General features: G+C 43.7%; 1 protein-coding gene across 3 annotated transcripts in view; it reads right to left on the bottom strand.

Moving 5' to 3' along the window:
* The window catches only part of grm7 (glutamate metabotropic receptor 7), a 402,008-nt gene that overhangs the window by 259,018 nt on the left and 121,864 nt on the right, over positions 1-21,126 (bottom strand). For all 3 annotated transcript variants that reach the window (XM_071336892.1, XM_071336890.1, XM_071336891.1), the window contains exon 2: positions 4,773-4,989. In XM_071336892.1, coding sequence (XP_071192993.1) covers positions 4,773-4,989 — 217 coding nt within the window. The remainder of the gene's footprint in view (positions 1-4,772; positions 4,990-21,126) is intronic.

Consider the following 21,126-nt stretch of genomic DNA (forward strand, 5'->3'; position numbering starts at 1 on the left):
GTGCACTATATATGGAATAGGGTGCCATTTGGTACACAAACACTGTATTATAGTCATCCTGTGATTAATAAAGGGAGATAAGGAAAGATGTTAGGGCAGAAGGCAAAACCTCAGATGACAGGCTTTTTTACAATGGGTTTACTGGACCCGCTAACTGGGATTGTGTTGGCATGTGTGAACCAGTAACTGATTAGGTTGAAACATAGACCTCTGTTAAGCATAGACCTCTGGCAATACCGAAGTGTGATATTAATCAACTGCATTACATGTGCATTACATTACAATGACTGGTTCTTTAACCAGCGGATATATTGAGGACCATAGTATATTGAGGACCATATTGAGGACCATAGTACATTGAGGAGCATATATTGAGGACCATATTGAGGACCATAGTACATTGAGGAGCATATATTGAGGACCATATTGAGGACCATATATTGAGGACCATATATTGAGGACCATATTGACACTATATTTTTGGCTCCCAAGTGGCGCAGCGGTCTAAGCGTCACTACAGCAGGGCGGCACACAGTTGGCCCAGGGTCGTCCGGGTTTGGCCGGAGTAGGCAGTCATTGTAAATAAGAATTTGTTCTTAACTGACTTGCCTGGTTAAATAAAGGTTAAATAAAAAAAATACAAAATTAAATTGAGTATCATAGTATATTGCTGAAGCTCAAAATTCTCCTCATAGAATTTTAACAGAGTGAATTTCATCCCTGTCTTCCCTACCCGGGGCTTGATCTCTGAACCCTCTGTATACAACGCTCTGTCATTCAAAGTCGCCAATACTAACTGAGGGCAAGACTAAGGTCAACTGTCAACCTGTGATAGACAGTTGATTTCAGATCTCAGGGAGGGTGACATCACCGCACGTCGGCTGCTAGAGGGGTTGGCGGGTGGTGGGTGGCGGGACACAATGCACATTGGCTAACCGGACTATCTGCATTGTGTCCCGCCACCCGCCAACCCCTCTTTACACTACTGCTACTCTCTGTTCATCATATATGCATAGCCACTTTAACCATATCTACATGTACATACTACCTCAATCAGCCCGACTCACCGGTGTCTGTATGTAGCCTCGCTACTTTATATAGCCTCGCTACTGTATATAGCCTCGCTACTGTATATAGCCTCTCTACTGTATATAGCCTCTCTACTGTATATAGCCTCTCTACTGTATATAGCCTCTCTACTTTATATAGCCTCTCTACTGTATATAGCCTCTTTACTGTATATAGCCTCTCTACTGTATATAGCCTCTCTACTGTGTATAGCCTCTCTACTGTATATAGCCTCTCTACTGTATATAGCCTCTTTACTGTATATAGCCTCTCTACTGTATATAGCCTCTCTACTGTATATAGCCTCTCTACTGTATATAACCTCGCTACCTTATATAGCCTGTCTTTTTACTGTTGTTTTTATTTCTTTACTTACCTATTGTTCACCTAATACCTTTTTTGCACTATTGGTTAGAGCCTGTAAGTAAGCATTTCACTGTAAGGGCTACACCTGTTGTATTCGGCGCACGTGACAAATAAACTTTGATTTGATTTCAATAGCCTGCTTGCTCATGTCTGTTACATCTGCTACATTAAAGAAAGAAACCTCCCCTATAGGCTCTTATGTGGTCAAATACATCTTGTTGATTGTCTAATTGATTACAGTTGTCAAAAGAGAAAAACAATCACTATCCAAAACAGATGATTAGCAGTCGTTGCTTATGAAGAAAGAGGAGCAGTGTCTTCCTAAAGCTAGAGTGAAATTGTTTGTTTGACATTTAAAGGAGGTCGACATGTTTATCCATTTCTTAGATTCTAGCATACATACAACCAAAAAAACAGTACCAGTGAAAAGTTTGGATACACCTACTCATTCAAGGGTTTTTCTTTATTTTACTATTTTCTACATTGTAGAATACTTGTGAAGACATCAAAACTATGAAATAACACATTTTAAATCATCTAGTAAACAAAAAAGCGTGATACAAATCAAAATATACTTTAGATTTTAGATTCTTCAAAGTAGCCACCCTTTGCCTTGATGACAGCTTTGCACACTTTTGGCATTATCTCAACCAGCTTCACCTGGAATGCTTTTCCAACGGTCTTGAAGGAGTTCCCACATTTGCTGAGCATTTGTTGGCTGCTTTTCCTTTACTCTGTGGTCCAACTCATCCCAAACTATCTTAATTGGCTTGAGGTCAGGTGATTGTGGTCATCTGATACAGCACTCCATCACTCACCTTCTTGGTCAAATAGCCCCTTCACAGCCTGGAGGTGAGTTGGGTGTCGTAGCTGAATCAGAATTAGTTAGGTAACATAGAGAAATAAGATGTTTTATTTACTTTATACTTGTCATTAGAATGTCTTCTTCTGGACTATACTGTTGGCAGTTGCATTTTCCTTTCTTCTCTAGGGAAAAGTCACTTGGGGCCCAGAGAGGGTAGAGGTCAGGCTTGTCTTTTAAATGTCTGGTAATATGCAGAATATCAGAAAGGGAGAAGTCAGGTTTGAACATTGTCTTCGTATGTGAATATATCTGTGAAACCATGTGAAGGGCTCCATTATGTCTGTACGCCAGTCACTCCCTCCTTTTCCCATTGGGGGGGAGGAGTATGGCAGTGTCTGGAACCATTGTATTACCCCTAGAGGCTCACTCACCGCAGGGAGCTTGTCCAGGGGTGGGGTGTATTTGAGATGGGAGTATCTAGAATTGACAATTGATATATGCCATTGGATGAGGTAATGTTTTGGTACTATGAAGTACCAAGAACGAGAAGTACAACCTCGCCCAAGAGACCAAACTGAACGATAATTTATAGCTAATGCTATCTGGCTATGGGATACTCCTCTTTCAAGTAAAAGGCCCTTTGTGAATTTTCTGAGATCTGTGGTTCGTCATGTGAGTTGAGAGGGGTGTATCTTGACTATAAAAGATACTAAGAATTGTTTTGTAAGCACTCTCAGAGGATTCATTTATAGACACTGAATTGATCTGAGAGTCAAAGGGCTATGGTGAAGCTCATATATTTAAAGATGGACTTTAAAATATAACTCTGACTTGTGTGTGGTTTGTAAACTCTCCTCATTTAGTAATACAGGAAATTACCACGACATGGGTCATTGTCCTGTTGAAAAACAAATGATAGTCCCACTAAGCGCAAACCAGATGGGATGGCATATATCTGCATAATGCTGTGGTAGCCATGCTGGTTAAGATTGCCTTGAATTGTAAATACATCACTGAAGTGTCACCAGCAAAGCACCCCGACACCATCACACCTCCTCCTCCATGCTTCACGGTGGGAACTACACATGCAGAGATCATCCATTCGACTACTCTGCGTCTCACAAAGACATACCGGTTGCAACCAAAAATCTAAAATTAGACTCATCAGACCAAACGATAGATTTCCACCGGTCTAATGTCCATTGATTGTGTTTCTTGGCTAAAGTGGGTGTATTTTTCTTATTGGTGTCCTTTAGTAGTGGTTTCTTTGCAGCCATTCGACCATGAAGGCCTGATTCACACAGTCTCCTCTGAACAGTTGATGTTGAGGTGTCTGTTACTTGAACTCTGTGAAGCATTTATTTAGGCTGAAATTTCTGAGGCTGGTAACTCTAATGAACTTATCCTCTGCAGCAGATGTAACTCTGGGTCTTCCTTTCCTGTGGCGGTCCTCATGAGAGCCAGTTTCATCATAGCGCATGATGGGTTTTGCGACTGCAGTTGAAGAAAAATTAAAAGACATGACCTTCATGTCTTAAAGTAATAATGAATTGTCATTTGTCTTTGCTTATTTGAGCTGTTCTTGCCATAATATGGACTTGGTCTTTTACCAAATTGGGCTATCTTTTGTATACCACCCCTATCTTGTCACAACACTACTGATTGGCTCAAACGTATTAAGAAGGAATGAAATTCCACATATTAAGTTTTAACAAGGCTCACCTGTTAATTGAAATGGAAAGGTGACTACCTCATGAAGCTGGTTGAGGGAATGGCAAGAGTGTTTAAGGCTGTCATCAAGGCAGAGGGTGGCTACTTTGAAGAATCTCAAATCTCAAATATATTTGTATTTGTTTAACACTTTTTTGGTTAAGGCTTGATTCCGTATATGTTATTTAATAGTTTCGATGTTTTCACTATTATACAAAAATGTCAAAAATAGTAAAAATAAAGAAAAACCCTTGAATGAGTATGTGTGTCCAAACTTTTGACTGGTACTGTATATACACATACATACAAGGTTACATACAAAGTCATTTCTAACTTGCAACCCTCAGTGGTTATCATAGTATGTTTAATTCCACCTGAAGATTATTGCAATTCCTTGACTATTCGATCACATCACGTTAATCCACTTTACACCTATGCAATAAGTTTTATTATTGGAAAACATTCAATCAATCAATCACATGTATTTATAAAGCCCTTTTTCCATCACCAGTCACCAGTGCTATACAGATACCCAGCATAAAACTCCAAAGAGCAAGCAATGAGATGTATAAGCACAGTGGCTTAGAACAATTCCGTAGAAGGTTTAAAGAAACCTATAGAGGGGTGGCCAGTCCTCTTCTGTCTGTACTGGGTAGAGAGGAACCAGGCTCAGAGTGGTGGCCAGTCCTCTTCTGGCTGTACCGGGTATAGAGGAACCAGGCTCCGAGGGGTGGCCAGTCCTCTACTGTCTGTACCGGGTGGAGAGTTAAGAGTACATGGCCATTAAGGCCAGATTCACCAGAAAGGTTACTTTGGGACTCACCTGCTTCTCTGGACAGCTGTTGGAAGGCATCCACTCCCTTCTCTCCATAGGATCCTTCTGATGCCACGGTAGATACATAGTTCCAGCCCATGGCCTTGACTATGTCCACCATGGCTTGGGCCTGGAACGAGTCCGGAGGCACTACACGGGAGAAGAAGTCATATCGCCGGTCATCGCTCAGCTCCGGGGCCGTGGAGGCATAGCTAATCTGAGGAATCTGAGGAGAGAGAGAGAGAGAGGAGAAAGAAGGGACGAGTTAAGATGGAGAACAGGAGAATACAGAATGTAGATTATATGATTAGTCTCAGTATGCTATCCATCTTTTATATTATGAATGCTAGGAGCACAACAACTGTATTGTCAATCATCAGATGAACAGTCAAATACCACTTAATGATGGTCATGGCCTGCAAAGTTCTCTGCATTTCCATACATGCGTGAGTCCTCTGATCTGCATACACGACTAACAAGCGTGGGTACATCCTGACATACGTAACATTGTGTTATTGTATAGACAACCATGCCAGGCAATTCTGACAGAGATGTCAAACCATGCTTTTAACAGAGACAGTCGATGTTCAATTTTTTTGATCTCCTTGACTTCAGCAAAACTTTTTCAAACCTGGGAAAATGATCTAGTCTAGAAGTAGGGTACATCAAACATTCAGCCTATAGACGGTATGGATGATCTTGTCTAGAAGTAGGGAACATCAAACATTCAGCCTACAGACGCTATGGATGATCTAGTCTAGACGTAGGGACGTCAAACATTCAGCCTATAGACGCTATGGATGATCTAGTCTAGAAGTAGGGACGTCAAACATTCAGGCTATAGACGCTATGGATGATCTAGTCTAGAAGTAGGGACATCAAACATTCAGCCTATAGACGCTATGGATGATCTAGTCTAGACGTAGGGACATCAAACATTCAGCCTACAGACGCTATGGATGATCTAGTCTAGAAGTAGGGACATCAAACATTCAGCCTATAGACGCTATGGATGATCTAGTCTAGACGTAGGGACATCAAACATTCAGCCTACAGACGCTATGGATGATCTAGTCTAGAAGTAGGGACATCAAACATTCAGCCTACAGACGCTATGGATGATCTAGTCTAGACGTAGGGACATCAAACATTCAGCCTACAGACGCTATGGATGATCTAGTCTAGAAGTAGGGACATCAAACATTCAGCCTATAGACGCTATGGATGATCTAGTCTAGAAGTAGGGACATCAAACATTCAGCCTATAGACGCTATGGATGATCTAGTCTAGAAGTAGGGACATCAAACATTCAGCCTACAGACGCTATGGATGATCTAGTCTAGAAGTAGGGACATCAAACATTCAGCCTACAGACGCTATGGATGATCTAGTCTAGACGTAGGGACATCAAACATTCAGCCTACAGACGCTATGGATGATCTAGTCTAGACGTAGGGACATCAAACATTCAGCCTACAGACGCTATGGATGATCTAGTCTAGACGTAGGGACATCAAACATTCAGCCTACAGACGCTATGGATGATCTAGTCTAGAAGTAGGGACATCAAACATTCAGCCTACAGACGCTATGGATGATCTAGTCTAGAAGTAGGGACATCAAACATTCAGCCTATAGACGCTATGGATGATCTAGTCTAGAAGTAGGGACATCAAACATTCAGCCTACAGACGCTATGGATGATCTAGTCTAGACGTAGGGACATCAAACATTCAGCCTACAGACGCTATGGATGATCTAGTCTAGACGTAGGGACATCAAACATTCAGCCTACAGACGCTATGGATGATCTAGTCTAGAAGTAGGGACATCAAACATTCAGCCTACAGACGCTATGGATGATCTAGTCTAGAGCGCCCGGTTAAATGTGCTAAGGCTACTTTGTTTCTCTCTAAATGGTTAAACTAGTGATTTTTTGGGGGGGATTATTGACTATCATTTCCTATCATCCAAATTAAGATATTTAATTAGTTTGAAATCAAATCAAATTGTATCAGTCACATGCGCCGAATACAACAGGTGTAGTAGACCTTACAGTGAAATGCTGAATACAACAGGTGTAGTAGACCTTACAGTGAAATGCTGAATACAACAGGTGTAGACCTTACAGTGAAATGCCGAATACAACATGTGTAGACCTTACAGTGAAATGCTGAATACAACAGGTGTAGACCTTACAGTGAAATGCTTACTAACGAGACGCTAACCAACAATGCAGTTAAAAAAAAAATACAAGTCAGAATAAGAAATAGAAAGTAACAAATAATGAATGAGCAAAAAAAACTCTACTGTTGTCGGCAGGACTTGAACCTGCGTGGGAAGATCCCAATGGATTTCTAGTCCGTCGCCTTAACCTCTCGTCCATAACAACTACAGTACTTATGGAAAGTCTTCAGACCCCTTGATTTTTTCCCACATTTTTGCAATGTTATAGCCTTATTCTAAAATGTATTACATTGTTTTCCCCCCTCATTAATCTACACACAATACCCCATAATGACACAGCAAAAACAGGTTTTTGAAATTTTAGCCAATTTATTACAAATAAAAAATGTCACATTTACATAAGTATTCAGACCCTTTACTTAGTATTTTGTTGAAGCACCTTTAGCAGCGATTACAGCCTCGAGTCTTCTTGGGTATGACGCTATAAGCTTGGTACACCTGTATTTGGAGAGTTTCTCCCATTCTTCTCTGCAGATCCTCTCAAGCTCTGTTATGTTCGCTGGAGAACGTCGCTGCACAACTATTTTCAGGTCTCTTTAGAGATGTTCGATCGGGTTCAAGACCGGGCTCTGGCTGTGCCACTCAAGGACATTCAGTGACTTGTCCCGAAGCCTCTCTTGCGTTGTCTTGGCTATGTGCTTAGCATTGTTGTCCTGTTGGAAGGTGAACCTTTGCCCCAGTTTGACGTCCTGAGCACCATGTTTCACCATAGAGATGGTGCCCGGTTTCCGCCTAAAGTGTGACACTTTGCATTCAGGCCAAAGATTTCAATCTTATTTTCATCCGACCAGAGAATGTTGTTTCTCATGGTGTGATAGTCCTTTAGGTGCCTTTTCCAAACTCCAAGTGGGCTGTCATGCGCCTTTTACTGAGGAGTGGCTTACGTCTGGCCACTCTACCATAAAGGCCTGATTGGTGGAGTGCTGCAGAGATGGTTATCCTTCTTGGAGGTTCTCCCATCACCAAAGAGGAACTCTGGAGCACTGTCAGCATGACCATCGGCTTCTTGATCAAATCCCCAAAAATAAAATGGTCAAATACACATGGTTAGCAGATGTTAATGCGAGTGTAACGAAATGCTTGTTTTTCTAGTTTCGACCGTGCAGTAATATCTAACAAGTAATCTAACAATTTCACAACAACTACCTCATACACACAAGTGTAAAGAAATGAATAAGAATATGTCCATATAAATATATGGATGAGTGATGGCCGAACGGCATAGGCAAGATGCAGTAGATGGTATAGAGTACAGCATATACATGTGAGATGAGTAATGTAGGGTATGTAAACATTATATAAAGTGGCAATGTTTAAAGTGACGAGTGATACATTTATTACATCCAATTTTTTATTATTAAAGTGGCTGGAGTTGAGTCAGTAAGTTGGCAGCAGCCACATTTACATTTACATTTAAGTCATTTAGCAGACGCTCTTATCCAGAGCGACTTACAAATTGGTGCATTCACCTTATGACATCCAGTGGAACAACCACTTTACAATAGTGCATCTAAATCTTTTAAGGGGGGGGGGGGGTCAGAAGGATTACTTTATCCTATCCTAGGTATTCCTTGAAGAGGTAGGGTTTCAGGTGTCTCCGGAAGGTGGTGATTGACTCCGCTGTCCTGGCGTCGTGAGGGAGTTTGTTCCACCATTGGGGTGCCAGAGCAGCGAACAGTTTTGACTGGGCTGAGCGGGAACTGTACTTCCTCAGTGGTAGGGAGGCGAGCAGGCCAGAGGTGGATGAACGCAGTGCCCTTGTTTGGGTGTAGGGCCTGATCAGAGCCTGAAGGTACTGAGGTGCCGTTCCCCTCACAGCTCCGTAGGCAAGCACCATGGTCTTGTAGCGGATGCGAGCTTCAACTGGAAGCCAGTGGAGAGAGCGGAGGAGCGGGGTGACGTGAGAGAACTTGGGAAGGTTGAACACCAGACGGGCTGCGGCGTTCTGGATGAGTTGTAGGGGTTTAATGGCACAGGCAGGGAGCCCAGCCAACAGCGAGTTGCAGTAATCCAGACGGGAGATGACAAGTGCCTGGATTAGGACCTGCGCCGCTTCCTGTGTGAGGCAGGGTCGTACTCTGCGGATGTTGTAGAGCATGAACCTACAGGAACGGGCCACCGCCTTGATGTTAGTTGAGAACGACAGCGTGTTGTCCAGGATCACGCCAAGGTTCTTAGCGCTCTGGGAGGAGGACACAATGGAGTTGTCAACCGTGATGGCGAGATCATGGAACGGGCAGTCCTTCCCCGGGAGGAAGAGCAGCTCCGTCTTGCCGAGGTTCAGCTTGAGGTGGTGGTCCGTCATCCACACTGATATGTCTGCCAGACATGCAGAGATGCGATTCGCCACCTGGTCATCAGAAGGGGGAAAGGAGAAGATTAATTGTGTGTCGTCTGCATAGCAATGATAGGAGAGACCATGTGAGGTTATGACAGAGCCAAGTGACTTGGTGTATAGCGAGAATAGGAGAGGGCCTAGAACAGAGCCCTGGGGGACACCAGCGGTGAGAGCACGTGGTGAGGAGACAGATTCTCGCCACGCCACCTGGTAGGAGCGACCTGTCAGGTAGGACGCAATCCAAGCGTGGGCCGCGCCGGAGATGCCCAACTCGGAGAGGGTGGAGAGGAGGATCTGATGGTTCACAGTATCGAAGGCAGCCGATAGGTCTAGGAGGATGAGAGCAGAGGAGAGAGAGTTAGCTTTAGCAGTGCGGAGCGCCTCCGTGATACAGAGAAGAGCAGTCTCAGTTGAATGACTAGTCTTGAAACCTGACTGATTTGGATCAAGAAGGTCATTCTGAGAGAGATAGCGGGAGAGCTGGCCAAGGACGGCACGTTCGAGAGTTTTGGAGAGAAAAGAAAGAAGGGATACTGGTCTGTAGTTGTTGACATCGGAGGGATCGAGTGTAGGTTTTTTCAGCAGGGGTGCAACTCTCGCTCTCTTGAAGACGGAAGGGACGTAGCCAGCGGTCAAGGATGAGTTGATGAGCGAGGTGAGGTAAGGGAGAAGGTCTCCGGAAATGGTCTGGAGAAGAGAGGAGGGGATAGGGTCAAGCGGGCAGGTTGTTGGGCGGCCGGCCGTCACAAGACGCGAGATTTCATCTGGAGAGAGAGGGGAGAAAGAGGTCAGAGCACAGGGTAGGGCAGTGTGAGCAGAACCAGCGGTGTCGTTTGACTTAGCAAACGAGGATCGGATGTCGTCGACCTTCTTTTCAAAATGGTTGACGAAGTCATCTGCAGAGAGGGAGGAGGGGGGAGGAGGGGGAGGAGGATTCAGGAGGGAGGAGAAGGTGGCAAAGAGCTTCCTAGGGTTAGAGGCAGATGCTTGGAATTTAGAGTGGTAGAAAGTGGCTTTAGCAGCAGAGACAGAAGAGGAAAATGTAGAGAGGAGGGAGTGAAAGGATGCCAGGTCCGCAGGGAGGCGAGTTTTCCTCCATTTCCGCTCGGCTGCCCGGAGCCCTGTTCTGTGAGCTCGCAATGAGTCGTCGAGCCACGGAGCAGGAGGGGAGGACCGAGCCGGCCTGGAGGATAGGGGACATAGAGAGTCAAAGGATGCAGAAAGGGAGGAGAGGAGGGTTGAGGAGGCAGAATCAGGAGATAGGTTGGAGAAGGTTTGAGCAGAGGGAAGAGATGATAGGATGGAAGAGGAGAGAGTAGCGGGGGAGAGAGAGCGAAGGTTGGGACGGCGCGATACCATCCGAGTAGGGGCAGTGTGGGAAGTGATGGATGAGAGCGAGAGGGAAAAGGATACAAGGTAGTGGTCGGAGACTTGGAGGGGAGTTGCAATGAGGTTAGTGGAAGAACAGCATCTAGTAAAGATGAGGTCGAGCGTATTGCCTGCCTTGTGAGTAGGGGGGGAAGGTGAGAGGGTGAGGTCAAAAGAGGAGAGGAGTGGAAAGAAGGAGGCAGAGAGGAATGAGTCAAAGGTAGACGTGGGGAGGTTAAAGTCACCCAGAACTGTGAGAGGTGAGCCGTCCTCAGGAAAGGAGCTTATCAGGGCATCAAGCTCATTGATGAACTCTCCAAGGGAACCTGGAGGGCGATAAATGATAAGGATGTTAAGCTTGAAAGGGCTGGTAACTGTGACAGCATGGAATTCAAAGGAGGCGATAGACAGATGGGTAAGGGGAGAAAGGGAGAAAGACCACTTGGGAGAGATGAGGATCCCGGTGCCGCCACCCCGCTGACCAGAAGCTCTCGGGATTGATTGAATATGTTCGTTAACACACCAGCCAGATCACCTCCCTGACCAAGGCTGTTCTCCCCCGATGTTAGTGGTGGCTGTTTAACAGTCTGATGGCCTTGAGATAGAAGCTGTTTTTCAGTCTCTCGTCCCTGCTTTGATGCACCTGTACTGACCTCGCCTTCTGGGTGATAGCGGGGTGAACAGGCAGTGGCTCGGGTGGTTGTTGTCCTTGATAGTCTTTTTGGGCTTCCAGTGACATCGGGTGGTGTAGGTGTCCTGGAGGGCAGGTAGTTTGCCCCCTGTGATGAGTTGTGCAGACCGCACTACCCTCTGGAGAGCCTTGCGGTTGTGGGCGGAGCAGTTGCCGTACCAGGAGGTGATACAGCCCGACAAGATGCTCTCGATTGTGCGTCTGTAAGAGTTTGAGTGTTTTTCGTGACAAGCTAAATTTCTTCAGCCTCCTGAGGTTGAAGAGGCGCTGTTGCGCCTTCTTCACAACGCTGTCTGTGTGGGTGAACCATTTCAGTTTGTCTGTGATGTGTACGCCGAGGAACTTAAAACGTTCCATCTTCACTTCTGTCCCATCGATGTGGATAAGGGTGTGGTCCCTCTTCTGTTTCCTGAAATCCACGATCATCTCCTTTGTTTTATTGACGTTGAGTGTGAGGTTATTTTCCTGACACCACATTCTGAGGGCCCTCACCTCCTCCCTGTAGGCCATCTCGTTGTTGTTGGTAATCAAGCCTTCCACTGTAGTGTCGTCTGCAAACTTGATGATTGAGTTGGAGGCGTGCATGGCCACGCAGTTATGGGTGAACAGGGAGTACAGGAGGGGGCTGAGAACGCACTCTAGTGGGGCCCCAGTGTTGTGGATCAACGGGGTAGAGATGTTGTTTCCTACCCTCACCACCTGGGGGCGGCCCGTCATAAAGTCCAGGACCCAGTTGCACAGGGTGGGGTTGAGACCCAGGGTCTCGAGCTTAATGACGAGTTTGGAGGGTACTATGGTGTTAAATGCTGAGCTGTATTCGATGAACAGCAATCTTACATAGGTATTCCTCTTGTCCAGATGGGTTAGGGCAGTGTGCAGTGTGATTGCGATTGCGTTATCTGTGGACCTATTGGGGCGGTAAGCAAATTGGAGTGGGTCTACGGTGTCAGGTAGGGTGGAGGTGATATGATCCTTGACTAGTCTCTCAAAGCACTTAATGATGACGGAAGTGAGTGCTACGGGGCGATAGTCGTTTAGCTCAGTTACCTTAGCTTTCTTGGGAACAGGAACAATGTTGGCTCTCTTGAAGCATGTGGGAACAGCAGACTGGGATAGGGATTGATTGAATATGTTCGTTAACACACCAGCCAGATCACCTCCCTGACCAAGGCTGTTCTCCCCCGATTGCTCAGTTTGGCAAGTCGGCCAGCTCTAGGAAGAGTCTTGGTGGTTCCAAACTTCTTCCATTTTAAGAATTATGGAGGCCAATGTTTTGGTACCCGTCCCCAGATCTGTGCCTTGACACAATCCTGTCTCTGAGCTCTACGTTCAATTCCTTCGACCTCATGGCTTTGTTTTTCCTCTGACATGCACTGTCAACAGTGGGACCTTATATAGACAGGTGTGTGCCTTTCCAAATCATATCCAATTAGTTGAATTTACCACAGGTGGACTCCAATCAACGTGTAGAAACATCTCAAGGATGATCAATGGAAACAGGACGTACCTGAGCTCAATTTCGAATCTTATAGCAAAGCGTCTGAATACTTATGTACTCATGTTTTTTTTAATACATTTGTCACTATGGGGTATTGTGTGAAGATTGATGAGGAAAACATTTAATTTAATACATTTTAGAATAAGGCTGTAACGTAAACATGTGGAACAATTCAAGGCGTCCGGAATACTTTCTGAATGCACTGTTTACACAACTTTCCATGATGTCAACAGTATGTGTTGTTACATTACACAACTTTCCATGATGTCAACAGTATGTGTTGTTACATTACACAACTTTCCATGATGTCAACAGTATGTGTTGTTACATTACACAACTTTCCATGATGTCAACAGTATGTGTTGTTACATTACACAACTTTCCATGATGTCAACAGTATGTGTTGTTACATTACACAACTTTCCATGATGTCAACAGTATGTGTTGTTACATTACACAACTTTCCATGATGTCAACAGTATGTGTTGTTACATTACACAAGCTGAGGGATTTATTGACTCTTGTCAAAACGACATGTTTTTTTTGTGCAGCAGTTTAAATAAAAGATTCTTGTTAAAAAAAAAACATACAAGTAATATGATCATTATTGTTGCACAAATAGGTGTAGATAGTACATTTTATGTTTATCTTTTCAACATATCACAAAATGTTTCTGCATATTGGTTATATATTTGGACACTTTGGAACTGTGTTTTGACATTATTTATTATTATATATTATATATTATATTTATTTATTATTTATCCATATGTCCAATTTATCAAATTTTTAGGAATATACAGTGCCTTCAGAAAGTATTCTCTTGACATTTTCCACATGTTGTTGTATCACTGGCCAATACACAATACCCCGTAATGTCAAAGTGGAATTATATTTATATATATTTTTTAACAAATTAATTAAAAATGAAAAGCTGGAATGTCTTGAGTCAATAAATATTCAACCCGTTTGTTATGGCAAGCCTGTATACTGTTCAGAAGTATACATGTGCTGAACAAGTGACATGATAAGTTGCATGGACTCCCTCTGTGTGCAATAATAGTTTCAACATGATTTTTGAATGACTATCTCATCTTTGTATCCCACACATACAATTATCTGTAAAGTCCCACAGTCGAGCAGTGAATTTCAAACACAGATTAAACCACAAAGACCAGGGAGGTTTTTCAATGCCTCGCTGAGAAGGGCACCTATTGGTAGATGGGTAAAAAATAATAACATAAATACAGACATTGAATATCCCGTTGAACATGGTGAAGTAATTATTTATACTTTGGCAGTGGTGGAAAAAGTACCCACTTTAAATACTAAAGTAAAAGTAAAGATTGTCACGCCCTGACCTTAGAGAGCCTTTTTATGTCTCTATTTGGTTTGGTCAGGGTGTGATTTGGGTGGGCATTCTATGTTCTTTATTTCTATGTTTTGTGTTTCTATGTTTTGGCCGGGTATGGTTCTCAATCAGGGACATCTGTCTATCGTTGTCTCTGATTGGGAATCATACTTAGGCAGCCTTTTTTGCCACTTTAGGTTGTGGGATGTTGTTTTTTGTTAGCTCTGTGTAGCCTTCAAGACGTGTTGTTCTTTTGTTGTTTTGTTTGGTGGTCGGTTTTAATAAAGAAGCATGAACACGTACCACCCTGCACCTTGGTTTCATCCTTCCGACGAGTGTTACAAAGATACCTTAAGTATTAAAGTAAAAGTATAAATCATTTCATATTCCATATATTAAGCAAACTAGACGTCACCATTTTCTTAATTATTATTTAAAAAACATTTAGATATCCAGGGACACACTCCATTTACAAAATGAAGCATGAAGCACCGGGGATGTTCTCTTGATAAGTGTGTGAATTGGACCATTTTCCTGTCAACATGTAATGACTACTTTTGGGTGTCAGGGAGTATGGAGTAAAAAGTACATACTTTTCTTTAGGAATGTGGTGAAGTAAAAGTAAAAGTTGTCAAACATATAAATATTAAAGTAACATACAGATAACCCCAAAAATGACTTAAGTAGTACTTTAAACAATTTTTACTTAAGTACTTTACACCACTGCAATGTGTACGGTGTATCAATATACCCAGTCACTACAAACATACAGGTATCCTTCATAACTCAGTAGCCAGAGAGGAAGGAAACCACTTATGAGGCCACTGGTGACTTTAAAACAGTAACAGAGTTTAATGCTGTGATAGGAGAAAACTGTGGATGGATCAACAACATTGTAGTTATTCCATAATACTAATTTAAACGACAGAGTGAAAAGAAGGAAGACTGTACAGAATAAAAATATTCCAATACATGCATCCTGTTTGTGATAAGGAACTAAAGTAAAACTGCAAAGAATGTGGCAAATAAATTAACTTTATGTCCTGAATACAAATCCAACACAACACATCACTGAGAACTACTCTACATGTTTTTAAACATTGTGGTGGCTGCATCATGTTATGGGCATGCTTGTCATCAGCAAGGGCTAGGGAGTTGTTTAGGATAAAAAATAAATGGAATAGAGCTAAGCACAAGCAAGATCCTAGAGTGTCACGGCCGTCAAAGGAAGAGGACCAAAGCGCAGCATCGTCAGCGTACATATTCCTTTTTATTTGATAAAAATTACGCCGAACAAAACTATAAACACTACAAAAACAAACCGTGAAGCTAAAGGCTATGTGCCCTAAACAAAGTCAACATCCCACCAAGACAGGTGGAAAAAAGGGCTACCTAAGTATGGTTCTCAATCAGAGATAACGATAGACAGCTGCCTCTGATTGAGAACCACACCCAGCCAAACACAAAGAAATACACAACATAGAATTAAGAAACTAGAATGCCCACCTTAGTCACACCCTGGCCTAACCAAAATAGAGAATAAAAGCCTCTCTATGGCCAGGGCGTGACATAGAGGAGACCAATTCATCTTTCAGCAGGACAATAACCTTAAACATCAATCCAAATATACACTGTTGCTTACCAACAGTGTTCCTGAGTTGCCTAGATACAGTTTTAAATGAAATTGACTTGAAAATCTATGTCAAGAAAATGTCTCTCTAGCAATGATCAACAAACAACTTGACAAAGCTTGAAGCATTTTAAAAAGAATAATGCATAAATATTGTACAATCCTGGTGTGCAAATCTCTTAGAGACTTATTACCCTGAAAGACTAACAGCTGTAATCACTGCCAAAGGTGATTCCAACATGTATTGACTCTAAATTAGATGTGTTTGTGTGTACATGGGTGAGAACAAGCATCTATTTAATCCATTTTGAATTCAGGATGTAACACAACAAAATATGTAATAAGTCAAGGGGTATGAATCCTTTCAGAATGCACTGTAAATTGAAATTTTTAAAATGTATTGTCCAATGATATTGTACTTAATCAGGTAAAAACTGCTGAATGAGTCCAAAAACATGCAGTGATTGATGTATTTTGATGATATCCCAGAAATCACCAAAACAGGTTTGCCCTGCCTATTAAGAAGGGAAAGGAGAACGTTTGTTGAATAAGTAATGTGAGAATATTATATTTATAGATTTAGTATGCCAAAAATAGTGTAAGGATAATAACTAAAAATACATAAACTATAGACATAAATGTATTAAAACGGTAGTAGTCTTTAGAAAACATCAAATCAATATTATATTACAGGTCATCAGAACAAAAGTCTACTTCCGTCACAAGACAAAGAATATTTGTATATTGCAAAACAGTTTTTCCACATCGGGTCATTTCAGTTTATGGAGTTCAGAGTTAACAATATGGGAAGATGCGACATCCCTCATAAACTTCTAAATTAGTGTGACACCAAGTTCAACCCCAATTAAATTTCTTCAAAGGAAGGTCTGAGATTATTTCACCATTTGTCCATTCCAGTCTGGTCTATTGGCTTTATCGTGAAAAAAATATATAAGAAAGAGCTCCTTTAGCTGTAAATCTCAACAAGATGTTATGTTTTCAATTAGCCCTTTGATCTCTCTTGATTTAATGGCCAGAGAGAAGAAGCATCCATCTGTAAATACTGTACATTAGTAAAGGAGTGGAGAAGAGGGCTTTAAAGCATTTTTACTTAACTACTTTACACCACTGATTATCTCACCAATAGACGTCTCTTACAGCCACGTAAGTAAGTTACTTTAAAAGAGAAAACAAGTCGACAAATGTAACTTTTATTTCACTACATTCCAAAAGAAAATAATGTACTTTTTACTCCATACATTTTCCTTCACACCAAAAAGTACTCGTTACATGTTGACAGGAAAATGGTACACACGTATCAAGAGTTAACTTATCAAGAGAACATCCCTGGTCATCCCTACTGGGTCTGATCTGGCGGACTCACTAATACTTTGTTTTTAATATGTCTGAGTGTTGGACTGTGCCCCTGGCTATCCGCTTAACATAAGGAATTCGAAATGGCTTATTCTTTTACTTTTGATAATTAAGTAGATTTAAAACCAAATACTTTTAGACTTTTTTCTCAAGTAGTAAGTCAGTCAGTCAGTTCTGCTACACTACAGGACTGTTTTGCAAGCACAGACTGGAATATGTTGGCATTGAGGAATACACCACCTCAGTCATCGGCTTCATCAATAAGTGCATCGATGACGTCGTCCCCACAGTGACTGTACGTACATACTCCAAACAGAAGCCATGGATTACAGGCAACATCCGCATCGAGCTAAAGGCTAGAGCTGCCGCTTTCAAGGAGCGGAACACTAATCCTGACGCTTATAAGAAATCCTGCTATGCCCTAAGACGAACCATCAAACAAGCAAAGTGTCAATACAGGATAAAGATTGAATCCTACTACACCGGCTCTGATGCTCGTCGGATGTGGCAGGGCTTGAAAACTATTACGGACTACAAAGGGAAACCCAGACGCGAGCTGCCCAGTGACACGAGCCTAGCAGACGAGCTAAATGCCTTTAATGCTCGCTTCGAGGCAAGCAACACTGAAGCATGTACGAGAGCACCAGCTGTTCTGGATGACTGTGTGATAACGCTCTCGGTAGCCGATGTCAACAAAACCTTTAAAAAGGTCAACATTCACAAAGCCGCTGCGCCAGACGGATTACCAGGATGTGTACTCAAAGCATGCGCAGCCCAACTGTCAAGTGTCTTCACTGACATTTTCAACCTCTCCCTGACCGAGTCTGTAATACCTACATGTTTCAAACAGACCACCATAGTCCCTGACCCCAAGAATGCGAAGGTAACCTACCTAAATGATTAGGTGTGGCACTCACGTCTGTAGCCATGAAGTGCTTTGAAAGGCTGGTCATGGCTCACATCAACAGCATCCTCCCGGACACCCTAGACCCACTCCAACTTGCATACCGCCCCAACAGATCCACAGATGATGCAATCTCAATCGCACTCCACACTGCCCTTTCTCACCTGGACAAAAGGAACACCTATGTGAGAATGCTGTTCATTGACTACAGCTCAGCATTCAACACCATAGTGCCCTCAAAGTTCATCACTAAGCTAAGGACTCTGGGACTAAACGTGTCCCTCTGCAACTGGATCCTGGACTTCCTGACGGGCCGCCCCCAGGTGGTCAGAGTAGGCAACAACAAGTTTGCCACGCTGATCCTTAACACAGGGGCCCCACAAGGGTGTGTACTTAGTCCCTCCTGTATTCCCTGTTCACCCACGACTGCGTGGCCAAACACGCCTCCAACAACATCATCAAGTTTGCTGACGACACAACAATGGTAGGCCTGATCACTGACAACGATGAGACTGCCTATAGGGAGGATGGTATGGCAACTGCTCGGCATCTGACCGTAAGGCTCTACAGAGGGTAGTGCGAACGGCCCAGTACATCACTGGGGCCAAGCTTCCTGCCATCCAGGACCTATATAATAGGCGGTGTCAGAGGAAAGCCCATAAAATTGTCAGAGAGTCATGTCACCCATGTTATAGACTGTTTTCTCTGCTACCGCACGGCAAGCGGTACTGCAGCGCCAAGTCTAGGACCAAAAGGCTCCTCAACAGCTTCTACCTCCAAGCCATTGGACAGCTGAACAATTCATAAAAATCGGCAGCGAACAATTTACAGTAGTCATCTCTCCTCCTTCCAGGCTATTTCATCTTTGAACTTATAAGGTGATTGGCATCTAAACTTTCATAGTATTACTACACCGACTGGCAACACAGTTCGTCTTTCAATCACCCACATGGGTATAGCAATTGAGGAGATGGCACGTAGGTACCTGCTTCTATAAACCAATGAGGAGATGGGAGAGGCAGGACTTGCAGCGCAATCTGCGTCAGAAATAGAAAGGACTTTATTTTGCAACGCTCGCGCACACGACGCGAGCGGTGGGGTCAGCCTATAAGGGTGCAAGGCTATAGACATAAAACGATTGAAGAATAGAAATGAAACATGAAGCGATTCAGTCCAATGTGACAGCGAAATACAACTAGATGAAGACCTGCTCAAAACCAATCCAATGTCCTTCCACACAGCCCTAATGTACATGATGCTATAGAAAATATAAATCAAATCAAATGTATTTATATAGCTCTTCGTACATCAGCTGATATCTCAAAGTGCTGTACAGAAACCCAGCCTAAAACCCCAAACAGCAAGCAATGCAGGTGTAGAAGCACGGTGGCTAGGAAAAGCTCCCTAGAAAGGGCAAAACCTAGGAAGAAACCTAGAGAGGAACCAGGCTATGAGCGGTGGCTAGTCCACTTCTGGCTGTGCCGGGTGGAGATTATAACAGAACATGGCCAAGATGTTCAAATGTTCATAAATGACCAGCATGGTCAAATAATAATAATCACAGTAGTTATCGATTGTTACCCATTATATAATGGGACATTGCCAAAGAAAATTCATATTGTAGACCCTGACAATCACTGGCACATCTCAATAGCTTTTCAGGTGCTGGAAAAATAGAAACTATGGTTGAGAAGTGAAGCCAAAATCTTCATCTATATATTCATTGTAGAGGTATGAGATTGGGTATGAGAGGAATATCAAGTCTTTCAACAGTGCAATGAACGAGTATGAATTCAGTTACACATCAGGTGTCCAGGCAACAAGACGCAACACCCTTGAGTCACGTCAAGAAAACATGATTCATAAACCAAAGCTACTCCATCAAAAGTGATGTGTTAGAGGCAGGAGTTTTCCTAACAACATCACCTGACCACTGAAAAATCTGGGTATAAATAACTAAGGCAAATATTTCTGTTCAAGAAACCCCCCTTGCTCTATTCATTAGTTCATTTCATGGATGTTTTCTCCCCTTAGAGAGGTAGAAGAAAGCGATTTCTTTATAAATAGGTGGCTGGCTGGAGTGACATTATATTCTGTGCACCTCCTCCTAGCCTGCAGGGAGAGAGAGACGCTGATGCCCTCGTAGCATGCAGGGAGAGAGAGACGCTGATGCCCTCCTAGCCTGCAGGGAGAGAGAGACGCAGATGCCCTCCTAGCCTGCAGGGAGAGAGAGACGCTGATGCCCTCCTAGCCTGCAGGGAGAGAGAGACGCTGATGCCCTCCTAGCATGCAGGGAGAGAGAGACGCTGATGCCCTCGTAGCATGCAGGGAGAGAGAGACGCTGATGCCCTCGTAGCATGCAGGGAGAGAGAGACGCTGATGCCCTCCTAGCCTGCAGGGAGAGAGAGACGCTGATGCCCTCCTAGCCTGCAGGGAGAGAGAGACGCTGATGCCCTCCTAGCCTGCAGGGAGAGAGAGACGCTGATGCCCTCCTAGCATGCAGGGAGAGAGAGACGCTGATACCCTCCTAGCCTGCAGGGAGAGAGAGACGCTGATGCCCTCCTAGCATGCAGGGTGAGAGAGACGCTGATGCCCTCCTAGCATGCAGGGAGAGAGAGACGCTGATGCCCTCCTAGCCTGCAGGGAGAGAGAGACGCTGATGCCCTCCTAGCATGCAGGGAGAGAGAGACGCTGATGCCCTCCTAGCCTGCAGGGAGAGAGAGACGCTGATGCCCTCCTAGCCTGCAGGGAGCGAGAGCGAGAGAAGTGCTGCTGGCCTTCTAGCCTGCAGGGAGAGAGAGAGAGAGAGGTGCTGCTGCCCTCATAGCCTGCAGGGAGATAGAGAGGTGCTGCTGCCCTCCTACCTAGCATGGAGGGGGAGAGAGGTGCTGCTGCCCTCCTAGCCTGCAGGGAGGGAGAGAGGTGCTGCTGCCCTCCTAGCCTGCAGGGAGGGAGAGAGGT

The sequence above is a fragment of the Salvelinus alpinus genome, chromosome 12, assembly GCF_045679555.1.
Source record: "Salvelinus alpinus chromosome 12, SLU_Salpinus.1, whole genome shotgun sequence".
Classification (NCBI taxonomy): Eukaryota; Metazoa; Chordata; class Actinopteri; order Salmoniformes; family Salmonidae; genus Salvelinus; species Salvelinus alpinus.